We start from the raw sequence: 24,158 nt of genomic DNA on the forward strand, positions 1-24,158 counted from the left end.
GAAAGTCTAGACTTCAAACACCTTCCATTTTTCCTTCTTTACTGCAAGGCACTACTTTTACACAGGGATGGGCTAATATGTAATTTCTATTTCTCTCACTTTCTCATTTTTCCATTGTTTAGTTCTCTACATTTCCATATCAATTTGCAATTTTTTTAAAAAGTCCTCATGAAAATTTATCAGTATTTTAGTGGGAATGTTTCCTAATATGTACATTTTTTGTATGCAATCTTATCTACTATATCAATTTTTGCAAGGCGATTCCGCCCTAATATAATGCACACTTGTATATTTTTTTCACTAATATATGAACACTTTACCCTAGTATATGCATTTTTGTACACATTACTTGTCTGGAGAACTGCACTGCAAAATTCAGATAAGTGTGCATTTCAAAGGATCGTGGTGGCTTTGGTTTGTGTGTTGCTTTGGAAACTGCAAAGTAGGTAACTTCACCTTTAAACATGGACTGAATAAAAAAAAATCCCTCATCCCTAATACTGGGGGGAGTATGGGAAGTTTGGCTTTTCAAAGCACATTTTAACAATAATGTACCCTTCTTTGAAAAGCAGAACATTTTCCCCAATAAACAAACTTACAAGTGAAACATGGAAAACTCAGCCCATAATTTTTATTTTTTATTTTGCATGCTTAGCATTGAAGGAGGGAGGAGAGGAGAGAGGTGGGGTGGGGGGAGAGCCAAACTCATCCTGTCACCCCTTCAACATTTGGAATCCATATTTTTCCAGACACTTTTTCTATTAGAAGTGCACATCAGCAAAATGGATTAAGCTGAGGATTCAAAGGCAAGGAGGAGACAGAGCAGGGGGAACCAACAATCACCTTTGTGGCTTGCGCAGGGGATAGCTGCCTGTCATAGTTGCTTTGTGGATGAGAGAGTCCCAAGGCAGTCATAACTTAACATGCTCGCTTCCACTCAGAAGTCCTTTTCTTTGTTTGTTCTTTTTTAATGGAAGGGGGGAGGCCCGAATATGCCGGACAAAAGAAATCCCAACAGACAAAGCAAAAACAAATTAAAAGCGCTGTTATAAAACACAGATGCTGCAAGAAAAATAAACTTTGCAAGATTTACGGGGTTTTGACAAAGTTGGGCGTTTGTGCAAAAGCCATCAGGAGCAACTCCCGGGTAATGCCATTTGCAAAGTATCCGTCCACTCTATTTTATCTTCCTCTGTCTAACGCACACCCTCCCTCTCAGGGAAATCTGGATGGCTGATATGCTTGCTTCTGGAATAGAGTGATCTGAAGACACTTGGCCAAAGCAGGTGGTGTGTATGCAGCGGTTTCGTGGGCACAGAGACCATGGTATATGCTGCATGCCCTCTATTTCAGAGTTAGCGAATGTGGGTGCCCTCCAGATGGCATTGGACCACAACTCCCACAATCCCTGGCCCTTGGCCATGTCAGCTACATGTTACAGGAGTTGTACTCCCCCCCCCCAATAAACAACCTGGGAGGGCAGGGTGTTGGCTAATCCTGTACTATATTACACTGGCAATTAAAGCATTTGAAATAGCACTTGAAAAAGACACTTGCCTAAAATCTTACGAAAGATGCTGCCTGTCAGAGTAGGCAATATAGGGTAAAGAGAAACACAGGAAGCTGCTTTATACTGAGTCAGGCCATAGGTCCTTCTAGGTCAGTATTCACTGACTGGTGGCAGTTCTCCGAGGTTTCAGGCAGGGGACATTCCCTCCCCAACCTGGAGACAACAGGTGTGGGGAGGGGAGGTTAAACCCGGGTCCTTTTGCATGCAAAGCAGATGCTTCAGCTCCTCCTCAAAATATCAGCCAATGTTTGACATGGGAACAGGAAAAGAAACAACTGATTTTAACACTTAGGAATGTATGGAGTTGCCTTATACTGAGCCAGAAAAATGGTCCATCTAGCTCAGTATTTTCCATGGTAAGAGCATAGGAACCTAGCAAGCTGCCTTATACTGAGTCAGAACCTTGGTCTATCATGTTCAGTATTGTCTACACTGACTGGCAGCCGGCTCTCCAGAGTTCCAGACAGGGAACCTTTTCCAGCCCTAACTGGAGATGTTGGGAACCTTTCGCCTGCAAGACATATGCTCTACTCCTGAGCTATGGCCCTTTCACCAGAGAACTGGTGGTATGATTCGGTGCAGAGCCGTTTCAAAGGTGCATTTGGATTTTTAAGAGAGGCTATTAAATTAATGGCAGGAAAAAAAGAAGCACAATTGTGGCCATGGGGGGGGGGCGGAAAGCATACATTAAGCAGCTGTTTCTTAGACATTTAAGGAAAAAATGTGAAATGTGCAGAATTCTGGATACACCGAACAATTGCAGTGGGATGGAAACACAAGAGAATTTAAGTAATAATTAAAAAAGAAGAAAACACACAAGCATGCAGGTCCATTGCTTAATCACTCGATAGTCACAAGCCTAAGACAGTGTTGATGGCCACTGGGCTGCCAGAAGCTGTTTTTGCTAGCAAAGATGTCACATTTGGTAAGAAGGGGCAAAGTCTGTGCAATCATCAAAAACACCTTTGCAGTATAAAGTTTCCACTGATCTGGCAAAGAGGAAGAAACTGGTCTGAACCTGACCAGGACATGGGAGGAGCCCTCCTGGATCACAGCAGGGATCCATCTCATTCAAGGGTGCTAACTTGAATAAAATATTGCGCAGATCATTAAACTTTCACAGAGTTTGGGGCAACTAAAATACCAGCAACATGCTCTGTCTTGGCAGAGCCTTGGGGGTGCGAACGGGCTGGTGGTCATACCCACATCTAGGCTTGGAGTGAGCATTCTCCATCCCAGCGTCCCTGGAAGTCAATACCTAGAGCCAGGGACTGGAACAGACCAGGCAAATGCCAGGATCCTAGCATTTAGACCAAACCTGACCAAGGCAGAAGTTCTCCCATTCACAGTGTCACAGATAGGCTGCAGTCACTTTCAGCCGTAGCTGAATCTAGGCCGAGAGGGTGTGTTCTCTAGGCGCCCTGGAAGCAGTTGCCAATCATGTTGCCTGAAGTGCAGTTGGACAAACAACAGTCCTGCTCCAAACATATTTACTGGGCCCAGACAAACTGCAGGCTTTGTAAGTGCCAGGGACTAGCTGGATGGTGAAGAGTTGTGGGAAGTGCCAGCCAGGGACCCCCCAAGGGAGATCTCAGAGGAAGAAGGCTCTGAGCCTGGGGATTGGTGGACAATGAGGAGAGGTCAGAGGGGGAAGCTTGGGAAGAGATGCTGGATACTGAAGGGACAACAGGGTTTAGTGATCAGGAGGAACCTGGGACAGGGAGCAGTTCAGACGCTGTGGCTGAAGCGGGTGTGTGTGTGTGTGTGTGTGTGTGTGTGTGTGTGTTTGTGGCAAGACTGCTGAAGCATCCCAGGAGTCTCTCTCTCTCTGGCTGTGACAAACGCCCCTCCCAATCTCCAAGAACACGCAGGATAATGAGGGCAGAACAGGGACAAGACACACACAGACGTAGTTTGAGATTGGTGGGAAACATTTGGGAGAGGAGGAGCTTTAAGAAGGGTTGAAGGCAGGGACCTTCAGTCCTGGCAATTGCTCTATAGGAGCAAGACCTACTAGGAAGTGTTGCTGAGTTACATGCAGTTTCCTTGAAAATTTGGTAAATTCACCTTTAAATGCAAACTGGACAGAATTACTTCCCCATCCCTAGTGGTGGCTCATTGCTTAAAGAAATGCTTTCTGCACATGCTCAAATATATATCCCTGTTACATAAAACATCACAGCAATATTTTATGAATATGCCTGACTCTTTAAGACCCATTTGTGGGTTGGGCTGAAAGGTTTTCGTTTACTTTTGCATTCTATAAAGATTCTGAGTCAGAGTCACTGTTATTTTTTTTTTTATGCAAGCAACAACAAAAATGGGGGGAATCATCTTTCTAAATATATATGTCAGGATGTTGTTCTAGTGGGGGAGGGAAGAATATGCATGGGACACTGGGCAGTTTATTTTCTTTCCTTTTTTGTTTTCATTCAAACAGGGGGGGAGTTGCAATGAGGATAAAAAAAACCTTCCCAGATACAGTTCCAGGACTTTCACCCTCCTCTCTTGACCTTTTCTCAGACCTGCTACAGTACTATCAGCAAATCTGCGAGAGTCGGAAGAGGAAACAGTGGCGTCCTGGAGAGAAACAACAGGCCTGGGATCTGAACTGGGAGGGGAGGCATGGATTTCTGCGGAAGCAATGCTGGCTCGCCGAAATAGTTTGGGAGAATGTGTAACCCACAGCTGGGACAATTGCAATACTTAGCAAAACACACACGCATCGTTGCCACCAGTTCATTTTTCTTACATACAATCCCCCCATCCTTCCGTTAATATTGTCTCTCTTATTCTCAAGACTTGGTCTGAGTCACAGCTTGCCAAAAGGCTTGGGACTAGTCCTGTAGCTGTGATCCCACAGACCAGAACTTGTCTGTATAACTCAGCAGGGAGGAGGAAGGTGGGTGGGTGGGAACTAGAATCAGCTGGTTCTGCCTGTCACTGGCTCTGGCTCCACTGGCTGTTTGGGCTCCATGTATTCCACCCCACCAGTTCCAATGGTCACCAGCCACCAATGCTTGCGGTGGTGGTGGGGAGCCGAAATCTCTGACTCAAGTCCTGAACTGGGGCTCCAGAAACCCTCCAGGCATGCAAGATTGGAACCCCATGCCAGATTCTGTATCTGCGATAGTTGCAAGTAGCATGGCAGAACCACAGCACTGGGGCAGCTGTGTATAAAAGGCTGGCACAAGTCACAGAGGAGGCAGAGTTGGTTGCTTGAAGGAAGAGGAAGTTGGACAGAAAATTCAGACCTGTTAGGCTAAGCAGAAATGAGTAGCCTGCTAGAAGAACAGACCACGGCTAGGAAATGAGAGACACAGGCATGTAGGAAGCTGCCTTATACTGAATTGGATTTGCTCCATCGAGCTTAGTAATGTCTATACTGACTGGCAGTGGCTCTCCAGGGGACATTTTGAGCCCTATCTGAAGACGCCACTGGGAACTGAACCTGGGACCTTCTGCATGCAAAGCATTTGCTCTACCACCGAGCTAGGTGGCCCCTTCTTCATTATCAGCCTCTGCCAACTTGGTAGGCTCCAGAGGTTTGGGGCTACAACTCCCACCTGTGTGGGTTGGCAAAGTCGGCAATAAATAAATGAAACTTACTTTCCATACCTCTGGCTGCGAATGTGACAAAGTGGTGACCATGGTAATAGAAAGCCATTGACATCTGTGAAGCGACCCGCCTGCCCCCCTTCCCAGGTGTTCGTCCTTTGATGTCATCACTGCATCCCCTTTAAGTATCATGAAACATCTCACTCCCAAAGGAGGGCAAGGGTTCAGGGCCTGGGGAGAGGTGGATCCTGCTGTTGAGCACAATGCAGGCTGCTGTGCCAGCCAGCCAGCCAGTTAAGCAAGTACATTTGGAAGATAAGCTCCAGCGCCAGGGACAAATGGAGTTCACACCCCGATACACACTGAGAGAAGAGAGGCCGTGTGCCTCATAAACCAGTGGCACATCCTGATCAGGGTGAACTTCACGCACCATTTTCTTAACCACTCACCCGCTGTTATGAGATCCTGCTGCAAGGGGTCTATTTACACCCTAGTGAGCGTCAGAGGCAGGTCAAATCTGCCAGATGTGCAACACGGAGAGAAGGCAAATGGCAATCTTAGGGGCTCCTTCTGGCCTGCATGGGCTTCTCACCTGGCCCCCAGCCTGATCCCAGATGCAAAGGGACACCACCCATGCCAAGGTGCAGGCAAAGGGCACCCTCAGTGTGAACAAAAGCAGCTTTAGTCACCTCCCATCTTCTTAGGCCCGGCATTATCACTATTATTAATTGTATTTATTAGTCGCTTTCCTCACAAAAGTGACCCAAAGTGACTTACAGAAAAAGTACAAACATTTAAACCAATCATAACAAAACCAATAAAAGTGTAAAACAACCCACATCTATACAGACAGATCAATGTCTAAAGCGCTACATGACTTAGATCCCAAATATCTGCAAGTATGCCTCCTTCCCTACAGACCCTCTTGAAGGAGAGGACATCTTTGGAGGTCTTTAAGCAGAGGCTTGACAACCATATGTCAGGGGTGCTCTGATGGTGTTTCCTGCTTGGCAGGGGGTTGGACTCGATGGCCCTTGTGGTCTCTTCCAACTCTATGATTCTATGATTCTATGACATTCTCTGTGACAGAGGTGCAACTGGCACCTTCATCAGGTATCAAAAACACAGCTCTTTTGACACCTGAAAAATATATTCTCCAACCCACACCACTCTTTTGTTTACAATCAGTTTTAACTGTTTTTAATATTGTATTTTTAAAAAATTATTGTAACCCACTCTGGGACCTCATGGCGAATGGTAAGAAATCTAAGCAGCAACAACAACATCTTCAGAAGCCCTTCTCTCTAGCCGTTGTTGGAGACCTGGCATGTGGTGACTGGGGAAGGGTCTGCTTAAGGGGTGGGGACCTTTTGGGTAACTGTCTGCCAAAGGGGGCTCGTTGGGCAATTGCACTGACACCATTTCAGTGCTGAGAAAAGACTTTTAAAATTTATTTACCAAATTTACCAATATTTTTAAAACTGCGTACCTTTAGTTGCTCTTGACTGCTTAATTTGCTGCTTTTTAATGATTTGGTTAATTATGTCAAGTTTTTATTACTGTACACTGGTGTGTGTGTGTGCCTGATCCACCCTGGGAAAGCTGTGGGGGTTTTTATGTGTGAGTTTTTTGAATGGCCGGACATAAATGGCTCACTAAAAATGAACAAGAAAATAAATGTCACCAGGCCTTGATCAGTTCAAAATACGGCCCCTGGTAAAAATTGGTTGCTGACCAGGAGAGTGTGGGACTTCTGTTCTGAAGTGAATGTGTGGGAAATAGCAAGTTCAAATTTTTATTTTGATTTCTATGGTGTTTTTATGTGAGTGGCTGATGGGCCCATTTTAGGGTCCAAAAGCAACATACAAACACTTTTATAAATATACAAACCTCTTCTGAAACTCACATTTTCCACAATTTATTTTTTATTTTATTCATCTGTTACATTTATATCCCACTTTCTTCTCCAATGAGCTCAAGATGGGGCACACGGTTCTCTGCCTCATCATTTAATCCCCACAACAACTTGCAGAGGTAGGTGAGGCTGAGAGGCAAGGACAACCCCAAGGTCCCCCAGTGAGCTTTATGGCCAAGTTTGAATTTGAACCCTGGCCTCCCAGGTCCTCGTCTGAAACTCACAAACTTCATATTAGGAATTTTGGGTAGTGGTCGTATGTAGTTTCTCTTTCCCACCTCACAATTACATCGTTGCAACAGCCCTTCCAGATGTGGTGGGACTCCAGCTCCCATCATCCAGGACCCTTGGCCATGTTGCTGAGGGGTGATAGGAGTTTGAGACCAACATCATCTGGAGAGCCCCAAGTTGGGGAAAGCTGGTAATATACCCAGGGCCCTTAAAAAATGCTCAGCAAGTCCCAGCCCCTCTTTTTCTAGAAAGAAAGCCCTGAATAATATACCTCACAGGGTTAGACAACCATCCAATGGCCCCTCAATGAACATAAGTAAAGACCTGTTGGATCAGGCCAATGGCCCACCTAGTCCAGCCGCCTGTTCTCACAGTGGGGCCAACCCGATGCCCCAGTAAGAAACTCACAAGCAGGATCCAAGATTGAGAGCACCCTCCAGTCCCGTGGTTTCCAGCAACTGGTATTCAGAAGCATTAATGTCCTCAACCATGGGATTGGAACACAATCATTAATCTGTCCAATCCTCTTTCGAAGCCCCCCAGCACCACCACACCCTGAAGATCACACCAACAGCACAGGCCTCTGTGAGACGCAGTGGTTATGTGAGTGAACTCTGGCCAGACCAGGCCTGGTGAGGAGAGAGATCTATTTTAATATTTCACCCCGGGTGCCAAGGTGCCTGAGGCCATCCCTTCCTTTCCACTTTTCTCTCAGCAGCTTCTGCTTTTACATTTAAGGATATTTCCCTGGCTCCATGTCAGAAAATATATCGAGTCAGGTCATGAGAAGTGTCAAAGATGCATTTCCTCGGGATGGGAAAAGGGACCCGTTTCACGAGCCCACAAATGCGGAACCCAAGGAACTTTTTTAAAAAGAAAAAAAGGCAAACCCTCACCGCCCATCAACATCTTTCAATACTAAAGAAAAAACTGTGCTTGTGTCTTGAGATGGGCTCATTTTAATCTCCCGACGCTTTTAAAGTCCCTCTTAGGTTACATTTTTTTAGGGTTCAAAAGCCAAGCGCTCTCGCCTTCCTTATTTATAAATCAGGACACACACAAAATCAATTATTATATGGCAAAGTAGGGAAGCAAGCTGTTGACCTTCCCTGCACCGAGGGGAAAATATCCCTCCAAGGGAAGGGTATCAATCATGCTCTTAGGCCTCAAGGCTCCTGGAGGGGAAAGCCTCAGTGGGTGTGGTGGTCTCAGAAGTTCATTCTGCTCAGCTCACTGCATGGGCCAAAGGAGATATTGTGGTGGCAGATCTGTGCACATGAGGGGGCTTCCCTGGGGCTTCATATAAAGTGGAGAGTGTGGAGTGAGCATTTTTAGCATAGCATGGGCAAGAACAAGTCTGGGGCTGACCTCCTTTCCTACTCAAACCTACTTTTTCTACCCCCCTGCAACTGCTTTAAAAGAACGTAAGGAGACCTGCTGGATCAGGCGAATGGCCGATCTAGTTGAGCACTGTGTTCTCACAGCGACCAACCGCATGCCTCAATGGGATGCCTGAAAGCATGTCCAGAGCACAATAGCACAACTCTCCTCACTTCTTGTATTCAGAGGCATATTGCCTCCGACAGCGGTGGCAGAACATAACCATCATGGCTAGTAGACAATGACAGCTTTATCCTCCATGTCTAATACACTTTTGAAGTCATCCAAGTTGGCCGCCACCGCAGATTTGTCCATCCTTACCCACAAACAAAGCCACCACTCCTGGGCTCTCCCAGCCCCACCAGCGCCTAATTTAGGGCAGTGCAGGTGGTTCTCCACACAGAGCATTGAGCAGAGGAGGTGAAGAAGAAGAAGAAGAAGAAGAAGAAGAAGAAGAAGATCTTCTTCAAGAAAAGAAAAGGCTAAGGAGTACACCCTACACAAAACTGGAGTGGAGTCCCTAAGACAGTTGGATGGTGCCTTGTCTGCTTCCTTCCAGCAACTCCTGCAGCCGAGCTGGTGCCAAACATATTGCTCTGCTTTTCTTTGGACAACATCAGCAAAACTGAGAGGGGGGTCTTTTTGTCTGGCCAGCCCATGACCTCCATTACACTTTGCCCAGGCTTGCGCCCTGAGGAGGTCACCTTGGTGTTGCTAATGCAGCAGTTTGACTTCACCCCGGAGGCACATTCCATCATCTCTCGAGACAGAAGAATGCCAACAACAATAACAACAACAACAACAACACCTATACACAGATACCTACTGAGAACACCCCCCTCCCCCCAAAAAACCTGTACTGAAAGGAATTGCTATGAAAATAAGAAATATTTCGGGGGGTGTATGCCAAATTTTATCCCTGCTCAGGGCACCATATTGCCAATCTCATTTCTAGTGACTTTTCTCTCACTTATTGCAGAGGATGCCACAGAACGAATTAAGTCACAGTAAACCTGTGTGTTCAAGTTTAACTCAGAATTTATTCAACTGCTGCAATACATGAGCTCCGTCACTGAAGAACACGGAGTCAGATCTTGGTCCATCTAGCTTAGTATTGCCTACACTGACTTGCGGGATTCTCTCCTAGCCCTGTGTGGAGATGTCAGGGATTAAACCTGGGAACTTCTGCATGCAAGGCAGATGTGCTACCACAGAAAAAGCTCTGTGCAGTTACTAGGTTAGTAGCAAGCTTCCCATTGGGCATCTGTTTGGCCATTGTTAGAAGAGAATGCTGGCCTTTGGGCTAATTCAGAAGGGCTCTTCTTATGCTCTTACAGTGGAGGGAATGTGTGTATGTTAAACCTCTCTCTCTCTGATACGCACTTTCCCCCTTTTTTCAATGTGAAGGAGCATTAACAAAATGTGACACTCACACACAGCTCCTGCACTTTGAAATGGTGCAGCCCATAATTCTACTGACATAATTCCACTGACTTGTCCTGCATAATACGTGAATCGGCTCCTAGCGAAAAGGTCTCTCTCACACATACACACAAGGACAATTTGAAATTTTGCTGGACAATCAAGAGCAATTCTTCCCGCCTCCCCCCACACATAAAAAAATATGTCATTTGGAATTTGAAAAGGAGAAATAGCTGAGGCAAATTCTTTCCGAGGGGAACGTATAAACAACAGCTCCGAGAACATTTCAAACAAGAAGTCAACAAGCGGCTGTGACGGCCTTCCCATATCGTGGAACAGCAAGATAAAACAATATTGCTACCTCATACATCATAAATCGGCCATTGGCCTAACGCAGACATACAGTGCGAGGAGAGGAGAGGGGGCTCTCTGAGGCACCCGTGGCAAAAGCTGAGAAAACACCACCCTCTAGAGGACATTCACTTAAGCATCCCAACGTTAATGCTCAAAATGAAGATTGTGGTGTCATTGTTTTGCATACATCTAAGGTCCCAAATAGATGCGATGGTCCTGGCTGGCTCCTTCTGTTTGAAGGTGGAACTTTGCCTCTGTCACTCAGAAAGGGAAACTAGTTGGTGGTCTCATATTTAAGGCAAGAAAGGTCCATGCAAGCAGGTCCTGGGGAAAAGCCACAGGAGGCCACCACCTTGCCAAAGCTAAGCAGATCTGGGTATGGTAAGTGCCTGGATAGAAAATACCATGTGTGTGTGCCACTGTGGGTTCCACGGTGGAAGAAGGGTGAAATATTAAGTGTAATTAAAAAAAATAAAACAAACATGGGGTTCAGAATCTCCCTCCTCCTTTGGGATACCTTCCCTTAGTCCTTCCTTCCAGGCACTGAACTACTCCAAGGGCTGGGAAACCTTTCTCATCCCAAGGGATGTTCTCCCTTCTGGAGGCCACGCAGCAATGGTGGGTGGGGCTGGAGGCAAAAGTGGGCAAAGCAACAGGTGTACATTTTTACCTTTATACAATAAGGTTTTTCCGATACTGACTCTCACACACGCTCCTTCCTGTCCTCCATCTAGCAAGCAAGAAGCATGATCAGAAATCAAGAGCACCTTCCAGGCAGGCAAAGATACACTAGGAGGCTTCAAAGCAGGGCAGGGGTGTGGTTCAGAGGGCATGCAGCCTGGGGAGAGTCCTGAGGACCAAACAGAGAGGACTGGAAGATCCCATTTGGCCCCCAGGTTCAACATGCTGAATGCAGACCAGCTTGATCCCTAACTTCTGTTTGCTTTACAATCAGAGCCTGAGCTGATGATGGGCAGAGCAAGAGGAGGACGTATTCTGGATTAACTAAACTGAAATAAATGCTGCCCTGCTTCAGTGTTCAGCATGGCGACCTCAGATTGAAATGCCCAAAGGATGTGCTCTGCCTCTCCTCTCATACTAGGTCAAATTATTTGTCCATCTAACCTAGCACTATCTCCTCCCCAGAATCTCAGGCAAAGAGACAGAGGTCTTTCCCATCACTTGCTACACAATCTGTTTAACTGAAGATGCTAAGGATTGGACCCGGGGCCTTCAGAAAGCAAAACAAGGAAAGGTTCTACTCCTGAGCTAAGGCCTTGTTACCTTCCTCCAGTTGTAAGATTTTAGGTTTTGAATCTCTTGCTGGCACATGCCTATCTAAGCTTTGCTTTAAAAAACCAGTGTACATGAATACTGAGGGTGGCCCTGGCGAAACCCAGTCTGGTTCGCAATTAAAGGCTTAATTCGGAGTTCCTGAAACAATTTGCAAACTAAAATGCAGCCATCCTTCAACATTTGCACATCTCCTAATTTTGCAACGCAGCTCTCCTGCCAAGAAATGTGGACAGAAATGTATATTCTAGGACGGGGGGGGGATGCAAACACTGGTGAAAATAACATACAAAAATGCAGCACATTAACGGAAATTGCTTGGAGAAATGCGCACATTAGGCATGATTGTGTACAGATATGAGTTTAAAAGGAGAAATTCACACTAAATTTTCACGAGTACTTCTTAAAAACAAAGAAAGCCACAAACTGATGTGGAAATGTGGGCAACTGACCTTAAGACTAGAAAAACTGAGAGATGCTGAAATTGACCGATTTGCTAACCCTTAGGACAGATGACAATGTATATTGCAATAAATGGTTATTATAATGCCAATCATCATACAAATAGGCTTCGGTTGACCTGCTTGGATTGCAGCTTGATCCCAACCCCCACCCCAAAACTCCACCCTTATGGTACATAGCAAACTTCTACTGAAACTCAAAAGGAAGCATAGAACGCAGGTTTTTGCAATATAGTAACTGAGGGATGGCCAATCAGAAGGTCGGTGGTTCGAATCCGCCAACAGAGTGAGCTCCCATTGCTCGGTCCTTGCTCCTGCCCACCTAGCAGTTCAAAAGCACATCAAAGTGCAAGTAGATAAATAGGTACCGCTCCGGCAGGAAGGTAAACGATGTTTCCATGCGCTGCTCTGGTTTGCCAGAAGCTGTCTGCGGACAAATGCCGGTTCCCTCGGCCTATAGAGCCAGATGAGCGCCGCAACCCCAAAGTCGTCCACGACTGGACCTAACGGTCAGGGGTACCTTTAACTTTACCTTTTAACTGAGGGAAAGGAGGTGTCATGACAGGGGTACCCCAGTGTTGGCCCGAGGAAGGCTCAGGCTCTGTCAATACACATGTCATACCACCCGGAGTGGGAAGGAGCCCTTGCTACCCTATTCTACATCATTCAACCCAGAGGATGCAGATCTCTCATCATTTCTGGATGATGGGTAAAAGCGGCGGGGGGGGGGCATCTTTAAAGCAGCTCTGATCAAAGCTGGACTGTGGTTGCTTTCAGATGAATGTTTTAAGGCCTGCATCTAGAACCACCAGTCAACACGGCAGGAGATAAAATGAAAGAGAAAAAGGGGTGGACTGGAGACAGAGGCACGCAGACAGCTCGGCCAACAGGCTCTCTTGTTTACAGGCTCGGATATTAAATGTAATTTGGACGGGAACTGCCCTCCAGTGCTTCATGTTATGCTCCAGCTCATTTTCGCAAGGACTATTTTAGGTCCGCCGTGCTCTAAAAGGTGGTTTCTTAAGTGAGTGTTACTTAAAGGAAGCCAATCTGCTTCTCAGGAAGGGGGAACGGGAGCCGTCACGTCTTTCAAGTCTGCTTTCCCATAAGAACCCTGCTAGGAGAGGAGAGGAAATCGGGCACAGTGACAGGGACACATTGCAGGCATTCGGAGATGTGTATATTTATCAAACCTCTGGATTCTGTCCTCATTTTCTCCCTTGCAATGCAACCCTGTACGCACAGACAGTAAAAGGCTGCGGATGAAAATGCTTGGTCTCTCTCACTCCCACCCCCCCACCCCCGATTTTAAGGGAAACTTTGCAATGTGACATATGTTATTCTGCAGCCCCACAGGAGGCTCAAGTCAGAGTTTCTTAGGGTCAAACAACACATTATTGATGGGGGAGGGGAGTGCACTTCAACTGGCTACTTTATTTTGATGGGGGGGGGGGACCCACCGTGGAGTTTAGCACATTCGGTATGGTCACAAGGCTGTAGCTCAGTGGTGAAACGTCTGCTTTGCATGCAGAAGGGCCAAGATCCAAACCCCAGCATCTCCAGGTAGGTATGGGAATGTCCCCCGCCTGAAACTCTGGAAAGCTGCTACCAGCTGGAGTAGACAATATTGGGCTAGAGCTCATTTCTCTGCCGCCCAATTTCCGCCCCGTGACATCCACTGTCCCTGACTGAAAGGGCAGGGACTCAGGCAGAGACACAACAGGCAACCTTATCTTCAGGCTGATTGTTTTCCTGCATCTGGGGTCGACTGAATTAACCTGCCACAGCTGATGCAGAGATGTGGCAAAATTGCCCTCCCCAAGCAGAAGCTGAAGGAGGCACAGGAAAGCAGGTTAGCTCATCTAAGTCAGTATCATCTACAACGGCTGGAAGAGGCCCTCCTGAGCTCAGGCAAGGGTCTTTCCTAGCCCTTCCAAGAGGTGCTGGGGACAGAAACATGTGCTCTGCCCTCTCCCTGGATGAGCAGTGACTCATTCAGAGATGCAGTGGGCAGCCTCCTCTGTGAATAGTATGCACCCTGGACTCGCAAGAACCTTCAGTTACTTAAGTCATTCCTTTCTCAGGACCACAGATTGTGAATAGCTGATTTAAAAGTCCAATAAACTGGTTGGGTCTTCCCGATCCTGCCACAACCCTTAAATGAAAGTTATTTATTATAGACAAGGCTCAGTCAGTAAAGCATGAGACTCTTAATCTCAGGGCTGTGGGTTCGAGCTCCACACTGGGCAAACACTTTAGGGGGCTGGACCAGATGGCCCTCGTATTCCCTCCCAACTCTACAGTTCTATGATTCAAAGGCATAACGTAGAAAACCAACTTATTAAGGCCTACCCAACCTTCTTCTAGGTTTTGAAATTCAAAAATATTTCAGCTGGGGTTGGGGACACATTTCCCTGTCTCTCTGCACTGGGAGCGATTGAACAAACTAATCACAGTGATTCAGAGACAACAAAGAGCAGCCTCATCCACTGTAGAGAGCAAAGGCCGCAGCTCAGAGCGGAAGGTCCTTGGTTCAAGCCCTGGCAGTGTCCCCTGGTAGGCCTGGGGGAAGCTCCCTGCCTGAACCTTCGAGAGCCGCTATTTATCAGTGTAGATAATACTGAGCAAGCTGGACCAGTGGCCTGAGTCAGAGCAAGGTAATTTGCTATGATTCTATGATTTTGGAGAAAGAAAGAAAGAAAGAAAGAAAGAAAGGAAGGAAGATTTCATTTTAGACAACATATATCCCACCCTCCGTTTTAAAGGTAGTGGGACAACAAAACTAAAAATGGGAAAATAAAATTGCAACCAATTATTCATCACGTCTGCATTTTGGAAGTGATAATGGTATGTCATCCTCTCATCAATTTTTCAAGGAGTCAAAACATCAAACCCCATAAAAATGCCCGTTTGTCATGCCAGTTCCCTGTCACCTCACTGCTTAAAAACTGAAACTGAAAGGTCATTGCTAAAGCTGGGAATTTAGGCAAAGGCAACCTATTGATGTAACTCGGTGGCACCACGTTGTTCCAGGAAACAGCGAAACCCCATAGAAGGATGCTCAACTTGGGGCTGAGGTCACTGGGGAAACAAGCTTGGCAGCTCTACCGAAGGACCAAAAATATACAACAGGGTGGGGCTGGCAGATAAAATGACCTAAGCAATAAAAGATAAACCGTATAACAGGTGCAAAGGAAATTATCCTCTTGTCTGATGCTTCTTAACCATTTCCCTTCCTGCCTTCCTGCTCAAAGACAGCAAACCTGGCAGGAGCCAAGAGTGAGTCATTCCCTGTGAGGACGGCTCCCCACTCTGATAAAAAGGTTTACATTGCACAAGTAAACAATTTGGGACCAGAATAAACCATAAATAGATTTTCTTCTCTGCTGAGCCGAATGCATTTGAAAGATAAAAGTCAGAAGGAAGGATAAAAAACCATTTTGGGTGGGCATGTTTCTTCCGTGTCCCTAGAGCAAGGGTGGGGAATATCAGGGCCAAGGGCTAAATGAGCCCTCCCTGGGAACTCTCCCAGGCTACACCCCTTGCCAGGCCAATTTGTGGCATCCTTGAGTGTTGTTGCCTACCTGGACTCACTTGCCTAGATGGAGAACAAAGCAAGGGTGTGCAGCAACAAACCTATTGTACAAAGGTACAGTCCACATTTGTTGTTCCACCCATTCCCCCAGCCACCACTAGAATGTGGCCCACCGGGAATATGGCCTTTCTTCTGAAAAACGTTCGCCATCCTTCCTCGCAAAGCAAGAGGAACCAGCCGGGTGCCTTCCAGGTGTTGCTGGACTCCAACTCCCAGCAGTCCCAGCCAGCATCTGGAGAAAACCACATGGGCTGCTTCTGCCCTAAGGATGAGGTTGACAGGTCTTGAAGGGTGGTAGTGGAAGGGTGGCAAGCTACATGCTAGGGGAGATGTTAAGTGCTGACAGAGGCCCAATGCAAACGGGACATCTGCAGCAGCTGAAGCTCATAAAATAATCCCTGCCAAAGTCCCATCAAGCCCAAGCATCCTGTTTCCCACCATGACCAGCCAGATGGCTCCAGGAAGCCCATGAGCAGGGCAGGAAGACGGTGGTCTGTGCTCCATCCCCAGGGGCTGGCAGTCAAAGGTAGACAGCGTCAGAACAAGGAGATTTGATTCCTAATGATCATGAGTAATAAGAACATGGGGACTTCCTTGCTGGATCAGAGCAAAGGTTGGGCCCACTTAGTCCAGCAACCTGTTTCTAAAAACAGCTAGCCCAATCTAGGAAGGCCAGGACCATTGCTTGTCCCTAGTATCTCATATCCTTTGGACCTAGGGGTTTTCCGATCTATCCTAAATTGACACTTCTCATTTCACTCAGTTTCTGTTTCTCCCAACCATGGGGAAAGAGAAGAGGTCCTCTTATGGATCAGTAACTGATAACAGAACAGGAAGCGGTGAGTAAAAACAAATGGACAGTTCTCACAGTGGCCAACCAGATGCCCTAATGCCCTAACTCTCCTCCCGCCCAAGGACAACTTGAAACTTGCTGAGGTTCCCGACAGACCATTTCATGTTTTTTTCCTGTTGCAGCAATTGTAATTGTGCTAGATGCTGCACGTTTTTAAAGTGTATTTTTACATCACAGACCACCTTGGCGAAGTTTGCGGTGGTCTGCGGACCAGTTTGGGAACCCCTGCTCCAATGGTAAGCTCACAAGCAGGACCTCATGCAAGAGCACTCGCCTCACTCATGAATCCCAGCAGTTGGCATTTCGGAGGCAGGCTTCCTCCCACCGGGGAGATGAAACACAGCCACAAGGATATGCACCATCAAATGGCATGAACTGGAGGTGGCTGGAGGTGATGAGGACTCACGGCTTTAATAAATAAGCTATTTTCCTCAACTACGATGAACTGCGATACCCTCCAAAAATCAAGGTGTTTTGTTTTGACTTGTCACTTAAAAAAAAACCCCACACTTAAAAAAATAATAATCCTTCAAAGCTTCCACTAGGTTTGGGGAAGGAACAAAATCCCATCCGCCCACTCCTGAAATTTTTGGTCGTGCTGCTAATCAAAACCAAATGAAACCTCTCAGATGCTTCTTGAGCATCAAACACTCCTTTCTATTTACAAAGAAAGAGCTTCAAACGTGTTTGGAAAACCTATAAAGGCGACAACTTACTGTAGTTTCCCCCTTGACAAAAAGCAGACACCAATGGATGAAAGCTGCAGACGTTGATCGCTCCTTCCTGTTCTCTATATGATGTCAGTAGTTAAAAATGATTGGATGTGTTATAATAATGGTTTACAGCAATCTGGTGTCTGTTCCAAGCATGCCACACTCGACCGCTGCATTGTAATGCAAGGAGCAAAGTAATGTTCTATCTCAGGAGAAGCTGGGTGGCACAGACCTCACTGGCCACCTTGCCAAGATGAGGAAACAATCAGAAAAATGGATGCCTTAGCATGGCCAATGACTCAACAACCAAGGCCTTCTCTTAATCACACAAGAAAGAACCTAGGAAGCTGCCTTATATGAAGTCAGATTGCAGGTCCACCTAGCTCAGCTTTGCCTACACTGATAGGCAGTGTCTCTCCAGGGTTTCGGAGCAAGGAGTCTTTCCCAGCCGTATGTGGAGATACCGAGGATTGAACCTTTTCACTGGAACTTCCCTCCCTTGACATAACAGGCAGGCGCCGTCTCTATTGCCTTTTTGGCATCTCTCGAAGGCTTTCCTCTTCCAAAAAGCCTTCTAAGTGGAGATCCTTATCCCATTTGGTATCGCATTGAATTTGAAACCGTTTTTATATACGCAATGGTTTTATATGTGTGTTTACTGTACTGTGAAATTGCTTCAAGATGCTTCATAAATAGTAGAGCATTAAGGTCAACCAACTAGACCTCCTGAGAACATCAGAAGAGACATTCTGGATCAGACCAGTGGCCCAGCATCCTGTTCTCACAGAGAGTGTTGGACTATGAATAGCAGCTTCCAGAGGTCCACAGGCTTCCTGCCCTAGAGTTAGGAGCTGCATTAGGCAAAGGCTCTGTGGAAACAACTTTCCTCTTGGAACAACTGCTCTCCAACTACACTACTGTGAAAGAGATCAGCGACAATGACAACAAACCCAACTTTTCATTTCAGCTCATCTTTCACCTTGAGCTGGCTTTCACATTTCCTCGCAAAACAATAAATATTTGTCTTCAGAATGTCCAGATGTTGCTCTCCGCCTACCCTTGACCAACCAACAATATGATTGCCAGGTTAAAAAAAAAACCCATTGAAACACAGAGCAGAACACCTTGGGAGGTCTATGAAATAAAACATGAGATGATCAAGCTCTAAAACCTTTTAAATTATTTTTAACCTGCATATGAAAAACATCCATTTTTCCTGCTCTATCTTTTGCATACCTTGCTGTAGCACAGGGGATGGAAGCCTGTGGCTACCTCAACTCCCATCAGCCCCGACCAGCATGGTAAATGGTCAGAGAGTTGGGGTCTAACAACATCTGGAAGGTACTAAGTTCTCTTTCTAACATTAGAACATAAGGAGAGCCCTGCTATAGCACGCCAGTGGTCCACCTGGTCCAGCATCCTGTTTTCCCAATGGCCAACCAGATGTCTGTGAGAAACCTGCACGAAGGCCCCAAGCACAAGAACACTCTCCCCTCCTGTGGTTTCCAGCAACTGGTACTTCTTCACACATTGCATAGTTAAACTATGGAACTTCTTGCCACTGGAGGCAGTGATGGCCACCAGACATGGTCAGAGGGAGTTATGCATCTAAATACCAGTTGCTGCAAACCACAGGAGGGGAGTGTGTTCTTGTGCACAATCTTTCGGCTTCATTGGACATCCACAAATTCTAGTATTATGAGAGAGGGAGAAAAGCTCTTCTCTACAGACTTTCTCTGTCGCATGTACAATTTTATGACCTTCTATCATGTTATCCCTTACTTACCTTTTCTCTGAATTAAAAATGCTTCAACCTCCCCTAATAAGGGAGAAATTCCATCCCTTGGATACTTTTGATTGCCCTTTTCTGAACCTCTTTCAACTGTACAATATCCTTTTCGAGGTGAGGCAATCAAGAACTGTACACAGTACAGTGGTACCTCGGGTTAAGAACTTAATTCGTTCTGGAGGTCTGTTCTTAACCTGAAACTGTTCTTAACCTGAGGTACCACTTTAGCTAATGGAGCCTCCTGCTGCTGCCACCGTGCAATTTCTGAAGCAAAGTTCTTAACCCGAGGTACTATTTCTGGGTTAGAGGAGTCTGTAACCTGAAGCATCTGTAACCCGAGGTACCACTGTATTCCATATGTGGACCCACCACAGATTTGTAAAAGGGCAGTTTTGTTTTCAACTCCTGCCAGACAATTGAAAAGGAAAAGCCAACGCTTACCGTGAAGAGGGGAACCAGACGGGCTGCTGGATAGCCCTGGGACGGGACTACAGCGACCTCCTTGTTTGGTCGTCAGCTCCTGCTCAATCTCCTCCAGCCCAGCGCTCTTCTGGAAGCGGCTCATTCTGTTGACAACCCTTGGCGACATGTGTGTGCGGACGCAGGGCTGCCCTCCATACGGGTTGATGGGGAAGACATGGGAAGTGCCCCGAAGAGTGCTGACCACCACCCAGCGGCAGTCGTGGCTGAAGGAAATGTCCTGCACCTGGAGTGGAGGGTGGGAGAAATCAATTGGTACCATTTGAGGAGCTGTAATCAGTGTCAAGAAATCAGCCTAACTTCCAGAATGAAAAGGATCAGGCAAATGCATGGAGGTTAACTCTAGTTATTCACTTGATAGCCTTGCCCAATTCTAAAGGCTAAGGGCAACCTGCAATATTTTAATATTTCCTTTAGGGATGGACAACTCTGTCAATGCTGGTTTCTCAGTTTGCCCCACTTTTACATCAGTTTGCATTTTAAAAAACAAACAAACAAACAAACATAGAAATTTTGTATGTACATTTTTATATATGAATTTTATATGCAATTTTGCCCAGTGAATGCAATTTAACAAGCAATGTCCCCTAACACAATGCATTCTTGTACATTTTGGGTTGGAGAGAGGCATTACAATCTTTGGAGAATGCAAATTTCCAAGGATGGCCCATCTAGTCCAGCATCCTAGTTTCAACTGTGGTCAACCAGAGGCCTATAGGAAGCCTGCTAGCAGAACCCAAGCACACCTGCACTCTCCTCACCTGTCATTCCCAGCAACTGACATTCAGAGGCATCCTGCCTCTAACAGAACATAGCCATCCGAGTTCGTAGCTGCTGAAGCCTTATCTTCTACAAATTTGTCTAAAAACCTAATCTAACCCCTGGGTTTAGAAGGAGTGCTAAGGTTTTAAACTGTTGCCCTGAGGATGTTATTTGTTATTAACTTCTATCAGTCCAGTCAGCAGGGCTAGTGGAAAATGTGCTTGGAAGTGCATAGGTAATGACTGCTAACATGCTAAACATCAGAGGAGAGATATGCAAGGCTGGAAGAACAGGAGGACTTGAGTTCTGCACACAGTGTACTTTTCCCTCCAAAATATTAGCAAAGGCGGAATAAATTTTGTGAAATATAATAAAAGCATTATTAGTAAGGAGCAGTGGGCTCAGGAGGAGGTCAAGAGTTAGAGTTCAAATTCTGGGGTCAAAAGTTTGATTTTCCTGTTAATGCAAACCCAGGAATTTTTGCTATGAATTTAATATTACATCAAGCAACTCAATACCTTGATCATTGCTCAAAATGTTTTCCAGCTAAATCAAGAGCCCAGTTCAATAAAGCAAAATTGTTGTGCCAGGGGGCTGAGGTGGTGGTGGTGGTGCGGAATTGCTAAAAAACAAACAAACCCACAGGAGTCTGGTGTAATTTTTTAATTGAATTTGGCCCTGAGAGCTGAGCTGTTGTTGTTTTTACGGGAGGCAAGATACACATTAGTTGCTTGCTCATTTTTCATCCTGGGGAAACATGAAAAATGAGAGGTAAATAATCGCCAGCAAAAATGACAGATCCGTGCCAAAGTTTTGGATGTGGTTTGTGTTTAAACGTTTAAAGACAAGGCCCTTAAGGAGGAGGAACTCTGAAATTTTCTTCTAAATTTGGGTGCGTAAAAGTTGCCAATAATCCAAAGCCAACAGTTTGAAAATGAAAGCTGATCATTACTCAGGGTATACCATGTGAAATCATAACCTGTTCTGGAAATTTTGGAACTTAGACGGAAAATAGCAAGGGGGCAGGTTGTACACATGATTACTCTACTGGTGACTTTTCCACCACTTTGGGCTGTGTATCTATCTCAGTTAAACCACTGTTTTTACTAGATATAGTTACCCAAAGGCACGATAAGGAGAACCACCACTGACATTGGCTGTCAGTGAATTTGCGCTTGAGGTTTGCTTTCCCCTCCTCTCACCCATTCCTTTTCCCTCATGTTTCATACCTTTTCAGATTATGAGCCTGAGTGCAGGGACTGCTTGAAAACTGATTTGTATTGCTAAAGGGTGGGGTATAAACACCTTAAATTGGGGGTGGGAAAAGCTGCGTCTCCCCAGATGTTGCTGGACAACCGCCCCAGTCAGCACAGTCAATGGTCAAGAATGATGGGAGTTGTAGTCGAGCAACATCTGGACGGAGGGAGATCCCCCACACCTGCTTTAAATAAATAATAAAAATGAGATGCACTCAGAAATTTTTGCTGGATTGTTTTATGCTTTGTACATAGCTTATAAGACATTTTCCAGACCAAAAAAAAAAAAAATGGAGAAGGATTGTGAGCAGAGCCACACCATACATCTGAAGAACATTCAGAGCATACCGTATTTTTCACTCTATAAGACGCACCAGACCACAAGACGCACCTAGTTTTTGGAGGAGGAAAATAAGAAAAAAATATTCTGAATCTCAGAAGCCAGAACAGCAAGAGGGATCGCTGCGCAGTGAAAGCAGCAATCCCTCTTGCTGTTCTGGCTTCTGGGATAGCTGTGCAGCCTGCATTCACTCCATAAGACGTACACACATTTCCCCTTACTTTTTAGGAGGGAAAAAGTGAGTCTTATAGAGCAAAAAATACAGTATTTAAAGCAAGTGACACTTTCCCACAAAAAATTCTGGGAACTGTAGTTTGTTAAGGGTGCTGGGAACTGTAGCTCTCGTGAGGAGGAAACTCGGGATCCCAGAATTCTTTGTGGGAAGTTAAATGTCCATCAAATGTGCCATCAAATGTGCAGAGTGCAGATCTGCCCAATAGCTCAGTGAGAGAGCATGTGTTGTGCATGCAAAAGGCTCCAAGTTCAACCCCCAGTATCTCCAGGTAGGACCAGGAAAAAGACCCCCTTCCTGAAACATGGAGAGCTGCTGTGGTTCAGTGTTAGTAGTAGTGAGCTAGTTAGTTCTATGTGTGAAATGATCAACCTCCCTGCATCGTTGCTGGTGCCCTGGCCCCCTGCAGAAGGATGCAGCAGTCAGACACCCAACTCAGTTTCTGTCAAAGGCTTGAATGCATAGGTCAGTGTGATATGTCAGTCAGGAGGCAAACATTCAGGTTAAGAGGAAGCACAACAAGTTAAATTCATGGCCAGGTGTGAGCTGAGACTTTGTCACAAGACCTGAGATGCACCCCCTGGATCTTTTGAAGAGAAGGGTGGGCACAGACATTTGCACAGTTGGAGATCCAAGCCATGGGACCGGGCAAGCAAATGGGAGCTCCTCAGAATAGGATGGGTTTGCTGAATCTCTTTGCGCCGGCACAGTCATCCCTATGCAGGGCCATCTTAAGCATATCTGGCGCCGTGCAGCTTCCATCCTAAGCCTCTGCAGGGATCGCTCTCCTCCCGCGGAGGCTTGGGAGGCAAACTGCACGCCTGCCAGCCATATGGTTGACAGGGCACAGCTGGCGGGTGTGCAGGGAAAGGGGAGGCCGCTGGCAAAGCCGTGCAGCTCCCCCATTCACTGGAGTGCCCCTGAGAGGCCAGCGCCCTGGCACAATGTGCCAGTAAGCCCAATAGGAAAGACGGCTCTGTCCCTGTGTCCTTGCTAACAGAGGCAGAGTCAACAGGGTCAGTCTGCTGTGAGGTGGAGCTCAGAATGCCAGATGGCACCAAGGAGGCTATATCTCCAACAGTCCGCTTGGCCCCTCCACTGGATCCCAATTTACTCCTAGTATCCAATTCCTCCAAATCCAAATTCTTATCCCATTCCTTCCAATTCCACCAAGATGTTTCCCCAGACTCATGATAGCTGGCCAGATATTTCCCCTCTGCCTCCCTCACTGCTTATGCATGGATCACAAAGCTCACTCCTTTACAAGCTCACTAGTAAATCAGCCATCTTCGATAAAAAAAAGTTTCACCTAGGATTAGGAAACTAAAGGGAACAGCAAGGAAGAGGCTTTCTAGACTGCCAGGACAGAAATGAAGAAAATGAATAACAACAACAATTTGGGGTTTTTTTTTTGAAAGAAAACAAAATAATCTTAACATTTGACAATCTCACACATTAGACAAACTTAACACACATGCCCCAGCGTAGTGGAAAGCTACTCAGATTTCAAACAGTAGAGATCTTTCCAGAGGAAAAGTGTCTCAAATTGAGTTCTGTGAAATAACTGTGCCATGTTGGAGGATGTGGTCATATAGATATGTCCTAAGATTCCTACCGCTAAATTGTCCCGTTTCTCATAGAGAAAACCCAACCTGGTGGCAGACAATGAGGACAACCTTAGCAACATTGCCAGCAGTTTCTGGTTTTTCAGCAGAGGGTTATTTAGGGGGAAACAGCCTCCAGCCCCTGAGAGAGGCAAACAGGGACACCCCTCTTTATGATTGGTGAGCCCAAAATTATTTGGCCAAGCTAAAGAAGTGAGTCAATTCTATGGGCTCTGAAGCTATGCCACACCACCAAAGACATTATGAAACTTTTCTATTAAAAAAAGAAAATGCAGACATTTCTCCTAAAGCTCACAAGACATACTTTAAATGTATGGCAGCTAAATGAG

General features: G+C 46.0%; 1 protein-coding gene across 4 annotated transcripts in view; it reads right to left on the reverse strand.

Annotated features, from left to right (window-relative positions):
• Positions 1 to 24,158, reverse strand: part of BCAS3 (BCAS3 microtubule associated cell migration factor) — a 467,999-nt gene that overhangs the window by 299,824 nt on the left and 144,017 nt on the right. For all 4 annotated transcript variants that reach the window (XM_079955512.1, XM_079955511.1, XM_079955513.1 and 1 more), the window contains exon 15: positions 19,576 to 19,840. In XM_079955512.1, the coding sequence (XP_079811638.1) occupies positions 19,576 to 19,840 (265 nt within the window). The remainder of the gene's footprint in view (positions 1 to 19,575; positions 19,841 to 24,158) is intronic.

This window comes from Podarcis cretensis, assembly GCF_951804945.1.
Source record: "Podarcis cretensis genome assembly, chromosome: 15".
NCBI classification, from domain to species: Eukaryota; Metazoa; Chordata; class Lepidosauria; order Squamata; family Lacertidae; genus Podarcis; species Podarcis cretensis.